Genomic DNA, 25383 nt, shown 5'->3' with positions numbered 1-25383 from the left:
TTCTAAAAGTGTGGTATTTCAACAGGCTAACAACCTTTCTTGCACATTTTTCGAGTAGCAGTTGAACACAAACTGATCCCTGATGTAGGCGTCCACATTATTCTCAAATTGACATTTTGAAGCTAAAACTCGTAGGGTCGCAATGAAATCTTCTACTGTTTCATCATTTGACTGTTTGCATTTGAATACATTGTACCTTTCAAGTAGCACACTAGTGTCTTCCGATTATTGTTTAAACATTCGCTCTTTTGCTTCAATAAAAACGTTCCAAGATGCATTTCCTACATCAGGCTCAGGCACTACTGATAAATTGTCAAATACATTTTGACCAGCCACCCCCACTTGATTAAATAGCAGTGCTTTTTTCCTGGGAGGGGGGAAGTTATTGCGTCAATGGCATCAATATAGTTTTCAAAAATACAAAGCCAGTCTCTCCATTTAATATCTGGTTTTCCTGGTTTCTGTAAAAATGGAGGAGGTTGCACTACTCGTTGTATTTACGCCATAGTCTGAAGTAAAAACAAAAGTATTAAACAATTTTTCAGATTATAAAATATAATTATGTGCCCTGGTTGAGGATTTCTAAGCAAGACACTTTTCTACTAGAGATCCTGTGTCATGAATACTTTTAAAATGGCTGCCATGTGACGACAGTGTGCTTCTGAGCAACGTTAAAGATTTCTCCACAACAGGCAAATTACTTCACAAAATCAGGCAAATACCTTTCCATTTGCCAACCTACATCACGAATACTTCCAAAAATGGCAGCCGCGTGTCGACAGCGTGCTTCCAAGCAGCGTAGCTACGTGATTAGATAGCCAGCAACCACTCTCTGAGAGCTGTGTCACTCTCCAATGACGTCCTGGCAGATGCACCAGCGCGTGACAAAGCGTTGTCAAAAGAAATCTTGGCGGGTGCATGAGCACGCGATTGAACGCCGTTGAAAGAGATAGGTCAAACACATGAGCATGTTATGAAACGCCTTTGAAAGAGTTAAAGTATATATATTTTTTTTCCCGATATTTACTATCGACATGGGCTCCAGCAATGATAAAATCTTAAAAATCAGATGTGCCGGTAATGCTCGAGCGGGAAAAACTTTGCTCCTCAATATAGGCCAGTAATTGAAAAGTAAAACGCACAGCACTGCTTGTAACACAGAGAAAATAACTCACCACTGGAGCCGGTCAGAAAAATAAAAATGTAATTTCTTTCCCGTTCGCCGTCAGATTCCCGGTAGAAAACATGTGAAGCATCAAGTGGTCGAACAGTCTCATCTGTAAGCTTGTCTTATAGTTATGCGAAAAACAAACAGAGACCCCACTCCTAGTAGCAAAATGTAGTTTGTCTCCAGTTGTTGAAAAACGCCATGCAAGTCAGACCTGAAGAAATATGGTCTTTATTTCCATATTTCAGTAAATGACCACAAAAGAGCCCACGAACAGAAAGACCCCTGTTGGCTCCCATGACTCCAGGCATTAAGAGCCAGTAATTCTAAGACCCATGGTGACTCTCTCATTCCCATAGTTACAAGATAGAATGGTACAATGCTTGCATAGAATATTACATCACATGGAATATAGCAATGGCACTTGAGTAATGGTTAATTGTACTATGCTTTTTTAAACTCCCATCATCCTTAAAAGAGGGTGGGATGGGTAAAACAGCAATATTTGTCCCCGTCCTTGGGCAAACCTGATGACCTTTTCTAAATGCACTGCCCTTCGAAAATGAGTGAGAGATAGTACAAACATTTTTAAACACACACGGTATAATCAGTTTCCCCATGACAAAGTTTGGCAATGTGGGGGAAAAGAACAGTAGTGATGCTTACAATCCCGTGGACCTTGGCAAGGAGGAACGAGATTAGGATGCTGCATATCTCCTAAGGCATGACTCGGCAGATGTGGGCAAACAGCAGCCCACCAGTGACCTCCCTGGCTGCTCGTTAAGGCTCTGAAGGGTTAGTTAATTTTACAACTAGACCTTATTAAGTCATTTTTACTACCAGTTCAGCATGCAGAACTTTTTTCGGATGGACGCTGTTTCCTCAAGCCCAATTTCTCACCAAAGCGCAGGGGCCAAAATTATTCCAGGTGAAAAATGTGATGTCAACCAGAACTGCAGAGATGCAACTCACCCTCCACCCCACACACACTCTTTGAACCTTTATTTCCCCAGCAATAAAACACGCTCCGACCAACATTTTTGTTACGTAATTAACACCTTGTTAGTGGAAACAACTCAGTTGTATTTTTAAAAATATTTAGCTATATTATGCTGATGAAATAAAGATTTAGAATGCTTCTTCTTACATCCTCTTCAATTGATCAAAATACTGTTTTAGGAAATACAGAGGCTTAATGCGCCCTAGTCCTGTTCAGAAATTATTGCTTGTACTGGTGTCTATCAAGTGGATGGTAGCCTCCAGTGGTCAGCAGACCACCGTGTTTGTGATTGTTTTTAAAAATATATGTAAATATATGTAAATATATGTGTGTGTGTGTGTGTGTGTATGTATATATATGTATATATATATTTGTGTATATATATACACTATATATATAAAATGCATCAGGGTTTTTTAGTTTTTTAAAGTTTTAGCTTTTTAAAAGTTTGTTGTTTGAGAGTAGACAGTATTAACCAGGACCACAACCTCCTCCCCAATAAACATTTGGCAAAGGTGTCCCAATGGCAACGGATTATGACTCCATGTTGGGTTTTGGTAAAATTTAAATGTCTTGTGATGAGATTTATGTTGGAAAACATTGACACATGCCATACATAATTAATACTTTTTTGGGAGGGATGGCCTAACCATGCCTCTTTCAAATAACGATTTGTTATGCCTTTTTCAGCCCATTTTGGGATTCAGTACCCTTTTACAGAGTCGCAAAATGGGTTTGTACATTCTAAAGGGCCATTTAGAAGTCACAGCAGGATGTGGGACCAGCTATTGGCTTCTTACATCTGGACCATTGTTGTTTTTTCTAAGAGGCATAGTTTCTGGCAGATTTTAAAACTCCGGTCTTGAGGATGCAGAGTCAGCAACTTAACCACTGTCCCTCATTTCTTTCTACCTGTCATGTCTGACATCATTCTACCTGCCTGTACATGGCTTCTAGAGTTCCGCCCACAAGGATATGAACTGACGCTCATGTTGTCATACCTTATCTGATAGAGACTTTTTTAGCCACAGATTCTTCCAGGCCTCAGACGGATCTGAACATTTCCGAGCCGTCCCCCTGTGTGCTGGTAGGTGGTGTCCTTCGGGTTTGCGTCAGCAAAAGGGGCTGTGGTACCTATTGAGGCAATTCTAACACAAAGTTTTACCCCAATCTTTTGCTATGTGGATGTTCAATTATCAGCCTAGAAGCAACAGATGTAACTTCATTATCAAAAGTAACAAGTTATGCCCCAATCACAATATTTATGAATTCATAAATATTTAATAAAATACAATACTTTTGATATTTTTAAATATAATTCACCATTCATTGGACTAGAAACATAATCCATAAAGTTTAGTCCTAAACAACACAGAAAACAGCTGTATACAATCAAAGTACTAAAAAAGACACATTATATGCCCATATAGGTGCCACCCCAGCTTACTCACATCAGTTCTCTTCTTTCTGGACCAGTCAGTGCAGATCTTGAAGAGCTACCCCAGTCACTTTTGGAATGACTTTTTTTTTGTAATTCTTTCTCCTGGTGTGCGAGGGATGTCACCCAAGAAACCAACAGGTTAAACCCTGTTGTGCTTATCACAGGCATATGTCTGTGACAGACCAACACTTGGTTTGTTTTGGTGCTTGGAGCTGAACCACAACTCCGAGGCCTGTGATTACTGCCATGCCATGAACCCGAAGGCACAGAGGGAACGTTCCCTGAGGCTCCTTGCTGCAAGATGTCAGACGGCGCTGTGAAAGGTCCCATGAAGGGTCCTGGGACAGTCTGCGGAGCTGCTCCCGACATTCATCATCCCAATCAGAATCATCGGGTTAGTCCCAGAAGTGAAAGATGTCAAAGAGGACACAGCATTCTTCGATACCTGTCCACGTTCTCAGACGAGGTGCAGGAATATTAGCACCACTCAAGGGCTCTGTCCTTCACAAAGACTGTGCCTGGTTCTACTCTGCACCTTCCAGAGCCGGAGCAACCTTTGCTCATCTTAAGAAGGTCTATGAAGCCATGCACCTCATATTTGAGTGGCCTGATCCTTCTGGAGCCCCTTGGGCCCACGAGTTCGGGAGGGGCCCCTACTGAATTCTTGCTGGCGAGTCTGCCCTCGGCCCCATAGATTCGGTGTTGGATCTGGAGCGACTCCACCCACAACCGCGACTGTGCAGTTGTTCCCAGCTTCACTGATGCCCCACAGCGGCACCAAACCAAACAATATGGAGCACGATCAATGTTGACCAACGTCGTCTCCAGCGCCTATCACTGCCATGCCCTCCAAGTCAGAGCCATTGCTTTTTTCTTTTTTCTTTTAATAGGCCTTGAGAGGGAGACAGTTGGAAGACGTCTGATGACTCTTTGCCTAGATGAACTTGAGAACAAGTGGTATAAAGAACTGTTGGATGCCAGGAGGTTAGACACGTCACCAGTCATTGGCTTGGTCTCTTCTACCTGGCTGCAGACGAGTTAGCCTCATTTGCAAGGGTTGCACGGATGGAGGCTGAGGTCCTGCACCTTTAGTTGCTCTTAGTAGCAGTCAGGACGAACGGCTTGAAAAAGTGCTTGAGCCGGGAGTTTCCCCCTCCCAACCTTTACTCCCTTCTGATGAAACCTTTAAGGATTTCCTACTTAGGGCACAGGACAATGGCCCACTACCATTGTTCCGCTCCTGAGGACCCCAGTTTCTTCACTCAGCATCCCACACCTGAGAGGTTGGTGGTTGAAGCCTCCGACTCCCTAATCAACCAAGGCATATTCCCTACCACTCCACTGGATAGGGAATCCTAAAGTCTGCACATCCTTGGCCAGCTAATATTGTCTTTCATCAGCCTAGCACTGCAGTCGGTGAACACTGCTTGCCTTTTGGGCCAATACGCCCACGCTGTGTTGGATTTGGTTGCACAAGTGCAGCGCCTTGGGACCCTTACGGGTGAGTAGTTACTCTCTATAAACCCTGATTTGATTCTGATTTGAAGTGTTGACCATTCTCTTGGAGTAGGGCCGAGCCATACTCTCCCAGGTTGTTGCTGATGGGCAAAACACAGCAAAGTTCACCCCAAAATCTGGGCTGGACTCAACTGACTTACTGGGCAGAGTGATTACCTCATCAGTGGCACTCAGGCGCCATGCCTGCTTGAGAACCACGGACTCTTCAGGGGATGTCCAGTATTCTCTCATAGACATGTCCTTTGATGTCTCTCTCTCCCTTTTGTCGAAAAGGCAGACTCAGAGCATGAGCCCTTTGAAGACAGCAGGGATGTGAACAGATCTTTGGACCTATCCATGGTTCCCACCAACCGCAGTCTGCAGTTCCGTTACTTCAGTGGCTACCAACTGTGTCCTTTCGCAACCAGCCAGCAGCTTTCCCAGCTTTTTCGTGGCTTTGGTTCCCCCAAATGACTTTTGACAAACAGATAGAGGGTGACCCAGTCTGCCACCTCCCTGGCAACTGCCACCCAAAGCCACTCTAGTTTGCCATTTTATAGCTGCACAGGCACTCAGTGGGGGGCATGGTCCACCATCACCTGCCCCACTGGCAGTCCATAGCATCAGACAAATGGGTCCTACAAATGTTTCAGAGTGGCTACTCTATCCATTTTCTGGACCCATCTTCTCTCAATCAGTTGATGGATAACATCGCTCCTTCTCCATCAGGAAGTACTAGCTTTTTTTGCCCCTGGGGCCATTAAGAGACTGCCAGCATTAGAAGCAGATTGTGGATTCTATTCCTGCTACATTCTGAAGACCAAAAAGGATGGAGGTCTCATTCCTATTCTAGACCTGCACCTTCTCAACTTCTTCCTGAAGAATCAGAAGTTTAACATGCTCTGGTCCTGTCTGCCCTAGATCCAGGTGACAGGATGGTAAAGCTAGACTTCCAGGATGCCTATTTCCACATCCCTGTCTTGTCTGCTCATAGGTGTTACCTGCAGTTCATGGTGGGCCACAAGCATTATCAGTTCACTGTGATCCCCTCCTTGAATGTTCATCAAGGTAATGGCGGTTGTTGCAGCTTATCTATGAGGGTCAGTTTTCCTCTATCCCGACAATTGGATGTTGAAGGCAGGCTTGCCCCAGGCAGTTGTCTCCTACCTCCAGACTATGGCCAATCTCCTGCACTCACTGGGGTTCACTATCAATGTGCCAGATCACACCTGACTCCCTCTTTGAAGTTACCTTTCATCATAGCTGTTCAGGACACAGTGCAGTGTCGGGCCTATTCTCCCGAATGACGAATCCAGGATATTCAGACTATGATTCTGGTGTTTAGCCTTTTATCATGGATTTTGGTGAGACTGACTCTGAGGCTATTGGGCCTCATGGCCCCCTGAATGCTGCTGGCAATACATGCCTGTTGGCATATGCAAGCTCTGCAGGGGGACCTTAAGTCCCGTAAGGCACAGCATCAAGGAAATCTCTCTGACATGGTCCAGATCTTGGAGGGAATTGCAAAAGACCGGCAGTGGTGGCTGACGAACTGCAATTACGTCAGCAGCAGACCCCTCTCCCTTCCTCACCCAGAGTAGACTGTAATGACAAATACTTCACTTATAGTTTGGGGCAGCCATCTGGGAGAAGTGGAGTTCAGAGGTCTCTGGTCTCCTGCGAAGTCCCAGCTCCACATCAGCCTGCTCGAGCTGCGAGCAATCCGACTGGAATTAAAAGCCTTTCTTCCTTCGATGAAATGAAGGTTCATTTAAGTGTTCACTGATAACAGCACCGCCATGTGGTACTGCAACAAATGGGGTGGGGTCGTGGACCCTTTGTCAAGAGGATCTGCGTCTCTGGACATGGCTGGAACACCAGAGCATTTTCCTGGTGGTTCAATGTCTGGCAGGCTGTCTGAGCATCATAGTGGATGAGCTGTCAATGCCTAGCAGATCACAAATGGCGTTCCATCCGGAGGTGGGGAAAGGTCTCTCTCGAGATTGGAGAGAACCTTGGTTAGATGTATTCACCACTGCAGAGAACTGCAGTGCCATCAGTTTGGCAAGCTGGAGTTTTCAAGGCGGCTCTCACTGGGAGATGCTTTCCATCTTCATTAGAGCTCAGGCCTCCTGTACGCCTTTCCGTTGATACCACTCCTGCTTAGAGATCTCAAGAAGATCAGGAACGACCATGCCCAAGTCATTCTTGTGGCTCAAGACTGGCACGGAGAGTTTGGTATCCCAAACTCCTGAATATGAGAGTATCAGTCCTCATATCAGGCTGCCCCTTCGGGAGGGTCTTCTGTCACAGCTCCAGCGCCGGGTCTTGCATCTGCACCCTTCGCTTTCATGCTTGGAGATTGAGCAATGGCAGTTGATAGCCTTTGACCTTTCTCCCGAAGTCTGTGATGTTATTCTGGCAGCCAGGCATCCCTCCATCAAGATGGCATATGCCTGCCATTGGGAAAAGTTTGTAACATGGTGTTCATCCAAGGACATTGACCCTCTTTCTGCATCCTTATTCCAAGTTTTACTGTTTGTTCTTCCTCTGGCTTAGCAGAGCTCTGCTCAGGGCACTGTTAAAGGATACTTATCAGCCATATTATCATTCTTGCAGTTGCTTGACCAACCTTCCTTTTTCAAATCACCTGTTGTGACTCAATTTTCTAAGGGACTCCGACATCTGTTTCCCAAAGACCATTCATCATGCCCCAGTGGGACCTCAGTCTGGACTTGCCCTTCCTAATGTGCACACCCTTTGAGCCACTGAACAAATGCCCACTCTGATTATTAACCATCAAACCAGCTTTTCTGGTAGTCATGACATTGACCAGGAGGGTCAGCGAAATGCAGGCACTGTCTGTGCACTCTCCCTGTAGGACTTCCTACCCATACAAACTGGTTCTGAGTACCTGGGCTGCTTTTGTTCCAAAGGTGATGATTCCCTTCCATGTAGGCCAAAATATCACCTTGCCTTTTTTCTTTGATCCCCCTCATCCTTCTAAAGAAGAGTAGAGATTCCATTGTCTGGACCTAAAAAGAACGTTGTTGTTCTACACTGATTAAACTAAAGAGTTCTCGGTGGACGATCAACTATTTTTTAGGTATGTTGGAGCAAAGAAAGGAATGGCTGTGCAGAAATGGACCATCTCATGATAGACTGTACTCTGCATAAAAATCTGCTATGCACTGACCAAGAAGCAGCCCCCTGAGGGCCTGCACAATCAATCCAGTAGGGCCAAGGATGCAACCACGTCGTTAGCTTGCAAAGTCCCTGACCTGGACATATGTCAGGCAGCAAATTAGATGTCTTTACACACATTCACCAAACACTACTGATCCAACAGTTAGGTCTGTTGTGATGGGTACTTTGCTTGTTCAGTCCTGCAGGAATTCTTGATCTAATTTGTTGGCAGAACTACCACCAGGGAGTTATTGCTGGGTATCTAATCTGAGGTAAGGAATACGCAGCTAGCAAGTTACTTACCTTAGGTTACACCTTATCTGGTTGAGATTTTGTTTTGCCTCAGATTCCTTACCAACCCTCTCATCCTCCCCTCTACTCAAATGGATTTCTGCATATAGGCACTCTTAAGGCATAGAGGTCCAACAGCATTCTTTGTGGTACTCCGCTTCTGGTGTGGAAAAGTTACAGAAAGAAATTGCCAGCATGCTGGGATGGTGCCTATACAGGCAATGTGCATGTCACTTCCATTACTGATGCAGAGCGGAACGACACTACCAACCGGCGCGCTGGGGTACTGCATGAAAATTTCCAGAAATGTGTCACTATATACAGTCTCTACCAGAAAAGGCATTATCGAAGGTAAGTACATGTTCATTGTTGACCCACAGTGGATTTTAGAATGGATCTGTTATGTGGTGTGTATATTGATGCTAGATAATTCGTATGTTGTGGCCTGTCTATTGACCATAAATACAACTGCAAACATTGTGGTAAATGCCCAGTAGAAATATTCTGCTGTAAGATATCTGAAATCAAGTGTAAATGTCTGGTGATTTAAAACATAACTTTGTAAGCAGAGATCGATAGGCAGCGATTTTACACACAACTGTACATATTCCAGTTTTTTTTATAACTGCATTGAACCGTAATGAATTGAACCAGATGCCAGCATAAGCAGTGCAGTGTGTTTGATTACTCCCTTTTTTTAATTTATTGTTTTCTCTCTTTAAGGCTGTATTTTCTTCAGTCTTCTATTTTGCATCTGTTCCTTTGTACCAGGGATTCCTAATGGTAGGGTAAGTTAAAGATGCTATTTAGTTGGTGACAACTTGGTAAGAAAACTATTTTTGTTTGATTACACCAGTTCATTGTCAGGGCCACGCTCAATCCGTTGCCTTCTAATTACGTGTAAAGGCAAATGGTATAATTAGGTTTTCCTGTATTATTCATGCATTTAAAGTTAGCATTGAGGGTAAAAAGCATTCCCCTCTGAAAATAGATTTTTTTCACAGCTACAGAAATTGGAAAGCAAGGGATTTTATTCATGTTGATTGGGGTTAATATTTTTTTCCGACTATATAAATAATCATAAAAACCAGCACATACATCACTGCTATCTTGCTTTCTGAACTGTTGGCTGTTGGTAATAAAGTAATTGTATCTCATCAAGAAACCTGAAAAAGTGGTAATTCATAGATTGTAACTTAGCTTAACCCCCTGCCTAGTCGGCGGGGTTTTGCTTGACAGTGGTTGCTTCAAAAAGCTTGGTGCTTCCAGTTTTAGCAACTGAAGATTGTAATATCCCCACGTCCCTTGACTTAAATAGTGCTCACTGCTTTCATATTTGTCCTGAGCAGAGAATCACTTTCTTCTGATTAACAGGAAATGATAGATGCATTATGGCATACAATCAGAACAACTACGAATCATGTATTCCAGTGTTTCCCAAGCAGTGGTCCGGGGACCCCTGGGGGACTGCAAAGCCTTCTTAGGGGATCCCCGAGCGCTTAAAAATTTAAATATGAACAGATTAGGTCCCCAGCTTTTAGTAATGACTCAGTGGAGGGTCGCTGGATTCCAATAATGATGCAGTGGGGGCCCCTGGGTTCCAGTAATAATAAAGTTGGGGGGTGGAGTCCACAGAGTAAAAAGGTTGGAAACCACTGTTCTATTCAATGTAATCATTGTGATTTATTTTTTCTCTTGTTAAAGGTATGCAACCATCTATACCATGTTTCCAGTTTTCTCTCTAGTGTTGGATCAGGATGTGAAACCAGAGACAGCAATGTTATACCCAGAGCTTTATAAGGATCTTACAAAGGTACTGGGTGACGTTGAATGTGTAGAAATATGCCCATGGCTTAAATGATAAATCTGCTTTATCGAGCTTTATTGGGAATTTTAAATCACAGCAGTAGTTAGAAAAAAGGGATGAAAACATTTTAAAGAAATAACAGTCCGATGTTACAAATTTACTTTTTGGAAGCTGTCTGATGTTGGGATGTAGCTTATCTTCTAGTAGATCACACAGCAAAATCTCCAGGCGCAAGGAGACTCAAAATTACCTCCTGAGATTGGTTATATAAACAGAGATGGTGGCATGCAAGGAACAACAGACCACCATCCTTGTGTTTTCATTTTCAAATGAGAAACCTTTATTTTATTTATTTATTTTTACAGTAGCTTGCATTCCTTAAAGGAACGAGTACTGACTTAAAAAAAAAAAAAAACGTTTCCCATGTGGGAATACATGGGGAGGAACAGATAGTTCCCCCCTGCACCACTGCTTGTGCCTGCTCTCCTACCCCTTCAAAACTCCTGGCAGGATTCATTAGGGAGAAGGTATCCCAAAGGGACACCTTCCTTTTTGCGAATCAGTTACTACTTCCTTGATGGTGTTGACAACTGGTCCGTAGATACATACCATTGGGATTTCACCCCCCCACAAATGCGATTTGCAATGGATCACAAAACACATTTTGTGACTTGAAAATACTTTTCTGACTCACATAAGTGGTTTAGTAAATCGAAAATAAGTCATGTGACAGTCTCAAACCCTGTAATTTTATGAATTGCAAGGTTTGCAATCGCAGGTGGCTCTTTACATTGGGCACAAAACTTCATAAGCAAGCCTTTTTTTTCTATTTCTTAGCACAGGTGTATTTAATTGTTTTGGCAAAACCCACACATTCAATAAATAATACTCCACTTAAAATGGACAGAGGCGCATGCACAATCGTTTTGTTATTGCTGCATTGTCACTTCTCCTAGTACCAGTGGTATGGAATAGTTATTAGCCCAAATTGTCTCTATAAATTATTATCAATGGTTGTTCGGAAGTACTGTAGAGAACAAATGGGTAAGGAGGGAACGATATCTGAAGTAGAAGTGGACTTAGAAAAAGCAGCATTATGTGAAAAAAGAAGAATCTTTAAAGGATAAATACAGCAACGACAAATGCAAATTGAGAAATGCAATAATGAAAATGGAAAATAATTAAGAAAAAAAATCTGATAGAGACTTCTAGTTGCAGATTCCTTACCTTAGAATTTCCCCCCAGGTGTCAGACTGGATCGGGAGATTTTTTCTTTGAGCAATACCCTTGTGCTCCGGTAGGTGAAGTTGGTCTACTCCGCGGGCGTCGTAGTCGCTGTGATGACGTCGGGAGTAGTAAATACATGCCGCCTCAGCAACTGCTGCTTGCACTGCGTTAGCACACAGAGATACTGTCCTGGATATCTGTCAGGCAGCTCTGTGGGAATCCTTGCAAACGTTTACTAAACATTACTGCCTGGACAGTCAGGACAGTAGGGACTGCTAATTTGGTCTTTTGGTCCTGCAGGACTTTCTAGTTTGATCTTGGTTCGCAGCCCACCTCTGAGGATGTCATTATTTGGGTATCTATTCTAATGTAAGGAATCTGCAATTAGAAGTCTCTATTAGATGTACAAGTTACTTACCTTCGGTAACGATATATCTGGTTGAGACATGCTCTAGTTACAGATTCCTTACTGACCCACCCATCCTCCCCTCTTGCGAACTGATTTCTAGGGACAGGGCTTTCCCTTTTGGGGCCTTAACTCTGGCGCACCAATTTCAGTGTTCTTTGTGGCTCTGCGATTTGGTGTGGAAAGTAGTGAAAAGAAACTGACGTCACTGCATTGAGGTGGCATCTATGTACTACTCCCAATGTCATCACGGAAACTACGACACCAACGCTGCCCGCAGAGTCGACCGACGCGCAAGGGTAATGCTCGAAGAAAAAAATCTCCGGATCCAGTCTGACGCCTGGGGGAAAATTCTAAGGTAAGGAATCTGCAAATAGAATATGTCTCTACCAGATATATTGTTACCAAATGTAAGTAACTTGTACATAAAGACCATTACATTTTTTAATTTATTTTTCCAACAATAGTAAAAAAAAAAAATGGATTGCAAGTGAAATTAGGTTTAGGCTTTGGATACAAATATGGTTATTAAGGTTATAGGTAGGGTTTCCTTGAGTGTTAATTTAGGGCTAGATTAAAGGTCAGGGTAAATGAAAGGAGTTGTTAAGCTGTGAGTGCCTTGATCCCATTCAGAGTAACCACAGGCATTCCAGGTACGGCGGGAACCTGCTGTATTTGTTTGCTCCCGCATGTTGGGAGCAAACCTGTTCCCCCAAATAAAATAAAAGTCTAGGCCTGAGGGATGGAGTCCCCTGAACTCTGAAAAGGGGGGGGAGGGGTGTAAACACTGCCCTCCCCATTAATGAAAAAAAAAGTTATCGGCCCCAGGTGATGGGTTCTCCAAGGCTGTAAAAAAGGCTTTTGAGGGGTGAGACAGTCCCCCCTCCCCATAAAAAAATTAATGGAATACAGTGAATGTGAAATGAGCAGATTAGCTGCCCATTTACATTTACTGCCACAGCTGGGGAGCACCCCATAATGCCCTGCAATGTTTTTTAATGTTGTGGGGGCTGCTGGGAATACCTCAGCCCACCCAACATAAATTGAAAAATATTGCAGTAAGTCTCTTGGGTCATTGAATCCATAACCCCAGGAGACCTTACCATTATTTTCAAAGCACTCCAAGCTGGAACTATATGCTCTTCAGCAAGAGTTCAGGGACCCTTTGTGGTTGGTCTTATGGCTGAAAATTGTGGCCTGAAAAAGTTAAAAAATTAGACTCAAATACATGTTAATGCTTTTTCTTTTATAAAGAAAATGCTTTATTGAAAATACTTTCTGACATTCACTTTTATTAAACATTTCAATGTGAGAAAAAACAAAGAATATACATTTTATTACAGTTATTGGTGACTTTTTGACACATTCAATAGGTCTACTCATTTGCTGATTTCTTGAGAAAGCAAACAGGTCTGCCTTACTTAAAATAACACCCTTTGTATTGTTATATGGCCTAATCAGCTATTTACGGTGGCAAAGGTTTGGGCGCCCACTGGGTTTGGGCTCATGACTAAGTCAGGCTAGGCCCTGCTTCCAACGCAACACACAGCAATGGACATCTTACCGTATGTTAAAAAATATATAGAAACTCACTGAAAAAAACTGGTTAAAGTAACATAGTTAGGAAGTATGATAATATCTTACTTGACATTAAAAAAAAAAAACTTAAAAATTCACTGGGAAAAAACACAGGTTAAAGGCACGTCATAGTTAACTGAAAATATCAGTTAAAACATGCTATTTTAAATGCACGTTATAGTTAGCTGGAAATATCAGTTAAAACATGCTATTTTAAATCAAGAAAAAACATTGAAATTCACCAGTTATAGTTATCTTAATTAACACTAACTTGGACCCTCACCATGCACTGCTAATTACTGCCCATAATATATCACTCATGACATGTTCAATGACATCAGTGATAAAATCCCACGCGTACACAGAGGGGAGAAGAAAAGAGGAATCAGGCCCCCTCTTGTCTCCACTATATATCCCTAACACAAAAATTAGAGCGTGGTAACCCGTCTGTGAACAGTTACTTAACTGGAGTTCCTGCTAACCTATTGCTATCCTTCCTCTTTAAAAGCTTGCCAATCCCAAAGACTTTGATAAGGTGGACTCACTCACGTAATGTGACATGCTTCATCATAGGCTACCTCGTCCCACCCTGGTAAGATGAAACTACCAGGGCGGACTCAACCTCAAGTTGGGCTATCTTGAGGGAGGTTTTTAGAGATTAATCTTACTGCATAATAGTCTCTGATCCAGTTGTATGTTCTTAAAAATACCTTAGAGTGGATCACAAAGTGTCCTTTATTAGGTGGTACCCTAAGTATAAGTAAAAAACATCACAGCAACATCTGAAATTACATCATTGATGACAATTTGCATGGTGGGGGTTTGAGTTATGGCACAAGTTACAGTTACTTAAGGTAACCTTAAATATACGGTTTTTGGGGTTTCATCCTTCCCCCCCCCAAAAAAATATGTACAATTATTTAAAACCTAAAATGATATATACTTACCTTACATATACTTACCATGTGTGTTACAGGCATCTGTGCATAAACGGCATGTGTGGTAATCACATGCATTGTAAAGTCATACATTAATACAGAAATGTCTTCATGTTACTACCATCTACCCTCTGTAGTTGTTCTGTTTTGTAATTTATTTAAAATGGAGGGAATCATTTTAGACAGACAATAAAGATGTAAATGAACTGCCGCTTACATGCTAGTAGCTGCCTCTCCCTGACAGCAAAACAATGACCAAGACCAGACACTTGTCCCATTCTCCGCATATAGAGGCTTCCATGTAGTCCTGAGCGGTCTAGTGACACCACACAGATTCCTGTGTTACTAAACCAGCGATAAGTTACCAGCAGCCAACTCCTTGTCTTCTATTACTATTGCTGTGGTGGCTGCAGAAAACCCAGTAGGGGGAGCCATTTTGACACAGGGACATCAAGAGAGGGGGATAGAACTACATACCCCAGTTTGTCCTGAGCTTTAGGGGTGGTGCCCTTGCAGCACACCGGTAGGGCATATGAAAAACCCTTCTTCACCCTGCAGCCAGGACGCCTGGAGAGTGGAACAGGACCACATGCCCCAGTTTGCCCTGAGCTTTAGAGGCAGGGCCCTTACAGCTCGCCAGTCAGCACCAAAAAAAGTCCTTCATCACCCCGCAGCACAGGACGCCAATAGAAGGGGCCAGGATTACATCCCTCAGCCTGCCCTGCACTTTGGAGGCAGAGCCCTTGCAGCATGCCAGTCAGGCACATGATAAGCCCTTCTTCACCCCACAGCACAGGACCCCAAGAGAGAGGACCGGGACTACATTCCCCAGTTTTCCCTGCCCTTTGGAGGTGGGATCCTTGCAGCATGCGGGTTGGGTAAATATGAAGCCCTTCTTCACGCCGCATCACGGGGTGTGCCCGGGACAAGGACAGGCCTATCCACTCTGATCAGAGCCCAAAGGAAGCTGGGCTGGGCCTCCCCTCTTGGTTCCAGCTTTTTGGATGGACTTTTGTTTTATTGACCTAGCAGTGTTTGTTTGGACTGTCCCCTGTATCTGATAAGGTGAATCGTAAGGCCCCTATTTCCGCTAAGGTCCTATCTAACTCTTCTTTAGATGGGTATATTAAACCTGCAGTGGGTGCTATTAATAAGGAAATTCAACATGTTGAGTGCAGCCTATCATTTACATCTGCTGCTGGGTCTGGGATGAATTCAGTTTCTGAGTCAGAACCTCAGGCTGTCTGCATCACCGACACAGTGACTGTGTTAGGGGATTTAACTGCGTCATTGTCGCTTCTTGTGACCCCCCTTGCTGATGCTGGGCGGAATGACAGAGTGGATAGAACTTCTCCACACAGCACAGGCCCCCAGCTAAACAGATAAGACACCATAGGGATATAATGACACTCCCTATGTTACAATCGCCATACCGTGCTTTTGATACCAGCCTAGCAAGCACTACTGCGTCCATTGCTGCAGACTTGGAGCTGTTTCAGGGAAAGCTATTGGATTGTGTGAGGGGGCGGTTGAATCCTTGCTTTCTCCTGTTCATGTGCAGTTAGGGGCTATCAGAAATCATTTGTGCGGCATTATGTCATCTTCCAACCTCCTCTAACAGCATTGCCACCAAAACCTCTCTTGCTCCGGCAGCCGGGGCCCTGTGCCCTTTTTCCAGGTTGCCCCCAAACAGCCATTTGCCACCCAGTTCCCCCCATGACAGACTCACTGTCCTCCTCTCTTCTACTTTGCTCCACTACCCATCACATCATCGTCAGTCTCATGTATACTTTGGGTTGGGTTGAGTCGGGTGGGAGGGCTTAACACTTTGAAGGGGGTATCACTCCTGGGTAAGTCATCCAGGACTGTGGCTGGGCAGTCACTAGCCCAGCCATCCACCAGCTTCCCAGTGCTGGCACTAATAACCCAGCTACAAGTACCAGTAGCAATATGCTTCTCAATGCCCCATTGGGTCATTCCCTTTGAGGCACGGGGGACATGAGGGCTCAAACCATAGACAAGGGATGCCATAACAATGTCACCATTAATTTACCGCCTGACTGCTGCATTATGTTGTGGTAGTAATGAATCTTCACCCCCCCTTATCCCAGCATGTAACTGAGTCCCGAGGCCAGCCAAAGAACATAGTTCTCCACTGGCTTCAGAACAAGTGCATCTTTCCACTCTCTAAAGATGATCCCATTTGTGTTGGTACGAATGATTGGGTTGATTGGCCCATCCAAGATTGCATTATTGTTAATTTCAAATATCCTAGGTTTGCAGGCGGGATTTTGTCAAGGTCGCCCCCTTAATTTTGGGAATAATAAGCCTGTCCCACTTGGCTTTTTTTTATTGCCACTTCCACCATGCACATTCTTGCACCTGACAGATTACTTCCTGATCATTTCCCTATGGGTAATTGTCAAGTTCCCCTCTCTAATAGGTTTCGGGCCCTGACCTGCAGGCGGTTGACTGACAACTTGATAGTTGCGGTATATCTTAGCCAGCTTGCTTCAGTGGTCTTACTGATAACATCTCCCCCCTTCTCTCGTAGGGGATTTCCATGTATAGTCATAAGCACTGAATAGTTCCGCGCGCCTGCGGGGACCCCGGAGCACTGTTGTGAAGTATATTCTTAAGTGCAATTATCAGCCCTATGAAAAAAAAGGTCTGTGAAAAAACACTTAAGAATAACAATATGCAGCCTATGTGAACAGCTACACAGACCAAATTGTTAAAAGAAAAAAAACAGTTATAGTGTAAATTCACGTTTAAACATCTATTTATTCTATAAATATATTAACAAATACATTCTCATATTTTATTTACACCTCTCATGAAAATAAAACAATGCAGGGCAGTGTAGCCCGTAGGCTGCCATTATACAGAATGAAAATAGAGCTGTGCCTTTGAGAAAATAAAGTCTTCCTATTTCCCATCATGCACAGCAAAAGGCAGTTGCCTCAGTTCTTTTTTACGGCTCCTTTCTGACAGGACCCTGAAGCATTGAGCTCTACCTCACAAAATCTTTTTGTGACAGAAATTCATTAAAAATCTTTTGAATTTTAATTTCACTCGACGTTTTTAACATTGAGTGATCATTTCCTACCTTTTTCTGTTAAATTCTGACAGAATTTTGAGGTTTTTCTACTTCAGAAATGCCTTCACTTTTTGATAAATGCCCTTCTTGTGGCAGAAAAAAAGCTAAAACAGATCCACATCGGGTCTGTATAATTTGTCTTCCATCCCGCCACAAGCCAGAGTCGTGTGACATCTGTAAAACTTTCTCCAGAAAGACTCTCCGACTCCAGACGAAAGAGGACAGGAGAAAAAGTGGTCATTCTACCACAGAGCGAGGAGAAGGTCAGTCTTCTACCAGGGCTCACCCTGTTTCCTCTATAACTCCGACCAGACCTGCTCAAAAAAGGCACAGGTCCCCGACGACGTTGAGGGCGTCGACGTCAAGACAGGGAACGGCGCCAACATGCTCGCCGTCGAGGAGTGGTTCACCGGTGAGAAAGAGACATCGTTCGCCGTCGACAGCTATTTCGCCGTCAAGACGGCGTGGACACTCGCCGTCGAGATCTGGGTCGCCGTCGACACGGCGAGGACGTTTCACGTCGAGGAGATCTGAGACCGACTCGCCGTCGGCGAGGGCGATCAACGTCGAGGGAGAGTGCTCGCCGTCTGAGGCGTTCGCCGTCACCACAGCGACGTCGAGGGTCGTCGTCGAGAGGTTCCCAACGGCGAGAAGAATCGACGTCGAGGGGCACTCGCCGTCACCGTACTTCGACGTCGAGGAGACAATCAAAAAGGCCTAGAAGGGTTTATACAACGTCAGAATCCTCGGCCTCACTCATCCTGCTTCCAGCGTCTCCACAACTCTCTCCTCGGCAATCGCCGTTGCCGCAGACGCCGGTAACACCTACGGCTCCTCTTCCGGCTCCTCCTTCAGAGTCTGTTTTGAGGACTCCAACGCGATCTGTAAGGCGTTCTGGACATTCCTCTAGACACTCATCTTCCTCTCGGCACCACCGTCATGAATCACGACAGAGATCTCAACATTCACATCACAGGCGTTCTTCTTCGTCTACACGGGACTACTCTCCAACCCTATCGGACTCACCGTCCCCGAGAGTGTCCCCCATAGGTGATGTGAATACGTTCCAGGAGGTGTTAGTGCGAGGGGCGACCAAACTTAACATCCCGCTGGCGGTACCTGCCCCATCGACGTCAGTAATCTTCGAGACACAGGACATCTTCCAGACCTTTGCTTCCACTGGTTCCAGGTCTCCTTGAACCAGCAATGGATATTTTCCTTGCACCGGCCGCAACGAAGTCTGCTCCTTCCAGACTTATTAAAAAATATCGTCCACCAGAACAAGATCCTCTATTCTTGAGGTCGGACCCAGTACCGGATTTGGTGGTCATAGTAGCGGCAAAGAAATTGCATTCGACATCACCGTCTTCCTCTTCACCTCCAGATAAAGAGAGCAGAAAGATAGACGCTGCAGGACGAAAAGTATGTTCTACTGCAGCCATCAAGATGAAATCAGCCAGCGCTACTGCGTTATTAGGGCGATACGATCGGGCCCTTTGGGACTCTATAATGCAGTTCGCGGAACATCTTCCTAAGGACAAAAGGGAAGATTTCCTGGAGGTCGTGGGTGAGGGAGCCATGGTTTCTAACCAAGTTATAAGTGCTGCAGCTGACTCTTCAGTGCTATCCGCACACAATTATGCTCACGGGATAGCACTCAGAAGGCATGCATGGTTGAGACTTACATCACTCAAACCGGAAGCACAACAGAGAATACAAAATTTACTTTTCTCGGGCTCCACCTTGTTCGGTTCTCATGCCGATGATGAGATGGCCAGAATGAAGGCTGAACTAGATACCCTGAAAGCGGTAGGCATGGAAAGACCGAAAGAACAACTAAAGGTATTCCGGCCATATCAACGACGACTTTTCACCCACCGGTATCAGTCACCGCACTGGATGTCTTCACGCCCCCAGCAGCAGCAACATCAGCATCAAAGGGGTTTCTCCACACAGCGAAGGTCGACAAGGGGTCGTTCAACACCCCAAACCCAGACAACTCGACAGGCTCCCACGTCTAAGCCCTGAATCTTTGCTTCCCCCTCCTCTGTTACCCACTCCGGTAGGGGGAAGTATCTCAAATCATCTGGACGAGTGGCTACGCATCACATCAGACGCCTGGGTATTGAATATTGTGAGACATGGTTACGCTCTCAGATTCACCAGTCCTCCACCATCTGTTCCACCCAAGACAGCCAACCGCCATCTCGAAGCTCTTCAGTTAGAAGTCACTTTCCTATTGCAAAAAAGAGCCATAGAACCCGTCCCTATCAGTCAGCAAGGGAAGGGGATTTATTCAAGATATTTCCTTGTACCGAAAAAAGACAAACAAGAGTTTCGTCCCATTTTAGATCTAAGGACAGCAAACAAGTGGATTTGCAAAGAGAAATTCAGGATGCTATCCTTACACCAAATTTACCCACATCTACGTCAGGGCGACTGGCTCTGTGCAATAGACCTTTGCGACGCTTACTTTCATATTCCGGTGACCAAGAAACATCAAAAATTCCTAAGGTTCACCGTCGGAAAACGTCATTACCAATTTGCGGTTCTACCTTTCAGCCTCAAATCAGCGCCGAGAACTTTTTCCAAATGCATGGCGGTGGTAGCCGCCCACTTGAGTAAACAACGAATATTTGTCTACCCCTATCTAGACGATTGGCTCATAAAGGCCTCCAGTTATCTCGAGGCGCAACAACATTTCAAATGGACTCTACAGCTGTTGCAGAAGCTCGGTCTTCAAGTCAATCTCCTGAAATCCACAGCAACGCCTGTTCAGAGGTTGCATTACTTAGGGGCCATTATAGATACCAAGCTAGGAAAGGTGTTTCCTTCGGAGGAACGACGATTATCGATCCTCCAAAAGTGCAAACAACTGCAGGAATGTCCTCAGGCCACTGCAAGAATAATAGCTTCTCTACTGGCCTCGATGGCGTCCTGTATCCATCTTGTTCCCAATGCTCGCCTCCACATGAGACCATTACAGGAAAACCTGGAGGATCAGTGGTGTCAACTGAGGGACGATTTGGAGAACAAAGTCCTCCTTTCTCCTCACACCCTACAATCCCTCAAGTGGTGGTGTTTACCCAGCAATCTCTTGGTGGGGATTCCGTTCCAACAACAGCCTCCAGCTCAAACCATCGTAACAGATGCGTCACTGCTCGGATGGGGGGCGCACATGGAACATCTTCGAGTCCAAGGCAAGTGGTCACAGAGAGAGAGTCTCTATCACATCAACCTGCTGGAACTTCGCGCAGTCCACCTTGCGCTCAAAGCCTTCTTTCCCTCTCTGAGAACAGAAACTCTCCTTCTCCAGACAGACAACGTGGCCACTATGTACTACGTGAACAAACAAGGAGGCACCAGGTCCAGAATTTTATCCAGAGAGGCTCAGACAATCTGGCATTGGTTTCTAGCCAGGAACCTGTCGCTAGTGGCAACTCACCTGCCCGGCATCCAGAATGTGCAAGCGGATGCCCTCAGTCGGGTAATGGACGAGAACCACGAATGGGTGCTACACGACGACATCGTTTGTTCCATTTTCGCACTATGGGGTACCCCCTCTATAGACCTATTCGCAACCCCAGAAAACAAAAAATGCCAAAACTTCGCCTCCAGATATTACCATCCAGGGACACTGGGGAATGCCCTGTGGATAAGCTGGTCAGGAGCATTTCTTTACGCCTCTCCACCACTTCCCCTGATTCCGGCGGTCCTCCAGAAGTTGTCCAATGCTCAGACCAAAATGATCCTAATTGCTCCGGAGTGGCCACGCCTATGGTGGTTCCCAGACCTTCTTCACCGGTCACTCAAACATCAGGCTGCCTTATCGTCCGGACCTGCTCACGAAGTTCAGAGGGCAGATATCTCATCCCAACCTCTCATCGTTGAGTTTGGCAGCATGGCTCCTGAGCTAGTGCAGTATGGACACTTGAACCTACCTCAGGACTGTATGGAAATTCTGAAAGAAGCAAAGCGCCCTTCCACAAGATCAGCTTATGCAAGCAAGTGGAAAAGATTCTGCATCTGGTGCTTAGACAACAACATTGACCCGGTTTCCTGTGGAGAGGAATCTATCCTGCCATACTTGTTAAGTTTGGCAAAATCGGGCTTACAACTGTCATCAATAAAAGTTCACTTGGCGGCTGTAACGGCATACAGAAAGAGTCCATCACAAACTTCCTTTTTTCGGATTCCGATTATTAAGGACTTCCTGGAAGGTTTAAAAAAGGTTTTTCCCCCCATTAGAATGCCTTCTCCTCCATGGGAACTGAATGTTGTCCTATCACGTCTGATGCTGCCTCCATTCGAGCCGATACATAAGGCATCGCTTCAACATCTCACATGGAAAGCTGCTTTTCTGGTGGCAATCACTTCAGCGCGTAGGGTTAGCGAAATTCAGGCCCTTTGCGCTCAAGAACCCTACACGGTTTTTCATTCTGCGAAAGTGGTAATGAGAACTCATCCAAAATTTTTACCTGAGGTAGTCTCCGACTTTCATGTGAACCAAACAATTTAATTACCGACTTTCTTTCAAAATCCAACTACTCCTGCTGAGAGAACTCTGCACTCTCTGGATGTAAAGAGAGTCTTGAAATTTTACTTGGACAGGACAAAAAGCTTACGGAAATCACAACAGCTTTTTATTAACTATGGCCCAGTTAGAACAGGGTTGGGCACATCTAAATAATCTTTATCCAGGTGGATTGTTTCATGTATAATGTTATGTTATCAGTTAGCAAACAAATCCCTTGGTGGTAGGCCAAAAGCCCACTCTACTAGAGGGAAGGCAGCTATTGTAGCCTTGATGAGAAATGTCCCTTTGGCAGAAATATGCAAAGCTGCCACTTGGAAGTCGGTCCATACCTTTACTAAGCATTACTGCCTCGATACAGACGCTAGGGCAGATGCGCAGGTTGGACAGGCCTTGCTTAAGAATTTATTTGCATGATTCATGTTTTGTCAGTATTCTTCTGTCTACTCCACCGCGGTTATGGGGATGGGCTTGCTACTCTATTCAGTGCTTATGACTATACATGGAAATCCCCTACGAGAGAAGGAATGGTTTCTTACCTGTAACTCCAGTTCTCTCGTAGGGGTATTTCCATGATAGTCATAAGCAACCCTCCCTCCTCCCCGGTGGAGTTGACTTAGAACAAGTTGCCATGAATATTATCGAGGTTGGTACTCCAACAAATGTTTTTGTTTCTTCATGTCAGGTTACAAGCCTCCAAAAAAGAACTGAGGCAACTGCCTTTTGCTGTGCATGATGGGAAATAGGAAGACTTTATTTTCTTAAAGGCACAGCTCTATTTTCATTCTGTATAATGGCAGCCTATGGGCTACACTGCCCTGCATTGTTTTATTCTCATGAGAGGTGTAAATAAAATATGAGAATGTATTTGTTAATATATTTATAGAATAAATAGATGTTTAAACGTGAATTTACACTACAACAGGTTTTTTCTTTTAACAATTTGGCCTGTGTAGCTGTTCACATAGGCTGCATATTGTTATTCTTAAGTGTTTTTTCACAGACCTTTTTTTTCAAAGGGCTGATAATTGCACTTAAGAATATACTTCACAACAGTGCTCCGGGGTCCCCGCAGGTGCGCGGAACTATTCAGTGCTTATGACTATCATGGAAATACCCCTACGAGAGAACTGGAGTTACAGGTAAGAAACCATTCCTTCTCTGTCATAGTCATAAGTCACTGGGTTCATATCAGCCAGTCAGTTCGGACGATCTTACTGACAACATCCCTCCTCTTCTCTGTCACATTCACTATTAGAAATGGGCTTGTTGGTTGACTTGGGTGTGAGCCCTGGTCAACCATCAACCACAGTCATAGTCAGGGTAATGCCCAAACAAACCCAAATTAAACTGTGCTCATCCTCTGGTAGTTTGGCACAGAGCAGTCAGGCATAACCTGGAAACAATGTGTAATGTACTTGTGCAACACTTCAGACAGTACAACAATGAAAGACACTCAAGGATCCCAAGCCAGGTTAGAAAAATAGAATGTATTTTAATTAAAAAAAAACAAGACTAAAATGACAAAAGTCCAATAAGCAGAACTTCAATTATGATTTTTTAAAGATTAAACTGTAAAATAGCACTTGGAAGCAAAAGAGCGCCAAGTAGGGATATCTGCCTGCACCGGACTAGGACAGTCAAAGGCTTAGGCGTACCGCAATAGATCATGGGCCTGCTACAGGGATCCAGTTGAGCCAGCTGAACCAAAGTACATTAAGGGGGTCATTTTCACCTCAGCGGTCTTTTTCCAAGACCGCCGAGGGACCGTCGTGCGGAAGACCGCCAGTGGTGGCGGTTTGCCGCTCAGCGTATTATGGCCGTTGGCAGCTCTCCGTCCTTTTTCGGACGGAGAACCGCCAACCGCCATACTAGCGGGCGGCGGGGAAGTGGAGGTTGCTCCACCTCCACCGCCCCGTCAACAGAACACCGCCCAGCGAATCACGTCCTGTGATTCGGCGTGGCGGTGTTGACGGTGTGGTGTCGTCGGAGCAGCCCCCATGGATCCCGTCCCCTCCCGGAGGATCGACGGACCAGGTAAGTCGATCGTCCGTTAGGGGAGGGGGGTGGGGGGGTGTTGTGTGTTGTGTGGGTGCATGGGGGTGTGCGTGTGTGTATGTAGTGGGGGTGTGTGAGTGCGTGTATGCTTGCGGTGGTGTTGTGAGGTTGGGAATGAGCGCGTGTATGACTGTAGGTATGTCTATATGGTTGTGTGCGTGTATGTTTGAATGTGGGTGTGCGTGTCGTGTGTATGAGTGATGTTATGTTGGGGGTCGGGTGGGGAGGGGGTCTTGCCACATTTGGGGGGCGGCAGGGGTGGTGGGGGGGTAGGGGAGGGAGTCGGGGTGAGGGTTGGGGAGACCCCTATCAGTGCCAGGGAAGGAATTCCCTGGCACTGATAGTGCTTATTGATAGTTCTTACCGCCATGGATTTCATGGCGGTTCCAAACCGCATGAAATCCATGGCGGTCAGCCGGGTCAAAATACCGCCGGCTGTATAGTGATGACCGCCGGGATGGAGACCCTGGTCTCCAGCCCAGCGGTCGTCTCCGCCCTGGCGGGCGGAACGGAGAAGCGGCGGATGACCATGGCGGTAACCGCCATGGTCATAATTCCAAAAAAAGACAGCCAGCCTGTTGCCGGTCTTACCGCCGCTTCTCCGCCTTCCGCCAGGGTCGTAATGACCCCCTAAATCTTGGTTGAAGGGCAATGTGTTGGTTCTGCTCTGCAGCAGAGGATGCATTAGTTTTGCTGGAGCAAAGCACCTCATTCCAACTTTTAAGAATACAAGGCTGGGGGGGCACCACTTGTAAGGCAGAGTGACAGCAGAGTCCAAGGAGCAGGATGGTTGGAACTCCTTTCTGTCCATGAGACTTCAGATCAGGGGGGCAGCCACTTAGCCCTTTGAATCACTCTGGGTTCTGGGATGGAGAGATGCTGGTCCAGTCCTTCTCACTCCCAGCAAGGCGGCAGCGGGCACAGGTCAGCACAGGAAAGCAGGACTCTAGCAGAGTAGCAGCCCTTCAGCAGCACAGCAGTCCTTTTTCTTTGCAGAGTATCCATAGGTCCAGAAGTGTACTGAAGTGGTGGTGTCTGACGTCCAGTATTTATACTTTGGTGACCTGGTTCTGGAATGTGGGAAAAGCTTCTAGACAGTGGCTTTGAAGCGCAAGGAATTCACTTCCTCCCCTCCCTCTGAGCTGGCTGGAG

The 25383-nt window shown here is 45.3% G+C and overlaps 1 protein-coding gene across 2 annotated transcripts in view; it reads left to right on the top strand.

Moving 5' to 3' along the window:
- Nucleotides 1-25383, top strand: part of ATP9B (ATPase phospholipid transporting 9B (putative)) — a 2250419-nt gene that overhangs the window by 2166839 nt on the left and 58197 nt on the right. For both annotated transcript variants that reach the window (XM_069219789.1, XM_069219790.1), the window contains exons 25-26: nt 9307-9371; nt 10288-10396. In XM_069219789.1, the coding sequence (XP_069075890.1) occupies nt 9307-9371; nt 10288-10396 (174 nt within the window). The remainder of the gene's footprint in view (nt 1-9306; nt 9372-10287; nt 10397-25383) is intronic.

The sequence above is a fragment of the Pleurodeles waltl genome, chromosome 2_2, assembly GCF_031143425.1.
Source record: "Pleurodeles waltl isolate 20211129_DDA chromosome 2_2, aPleWal1.hap1.20221129, whole genome shotgun sequence".
Lineage (NCBI taxonomy): Eukaryota > Metazoa > Chordata > Amphibia > Caudata > Salamandridae > Pleurodeles > Pleurodeles waltl.
This window is presented reverse-complemented; position numbering and strand designations above follow the sequence as displayed.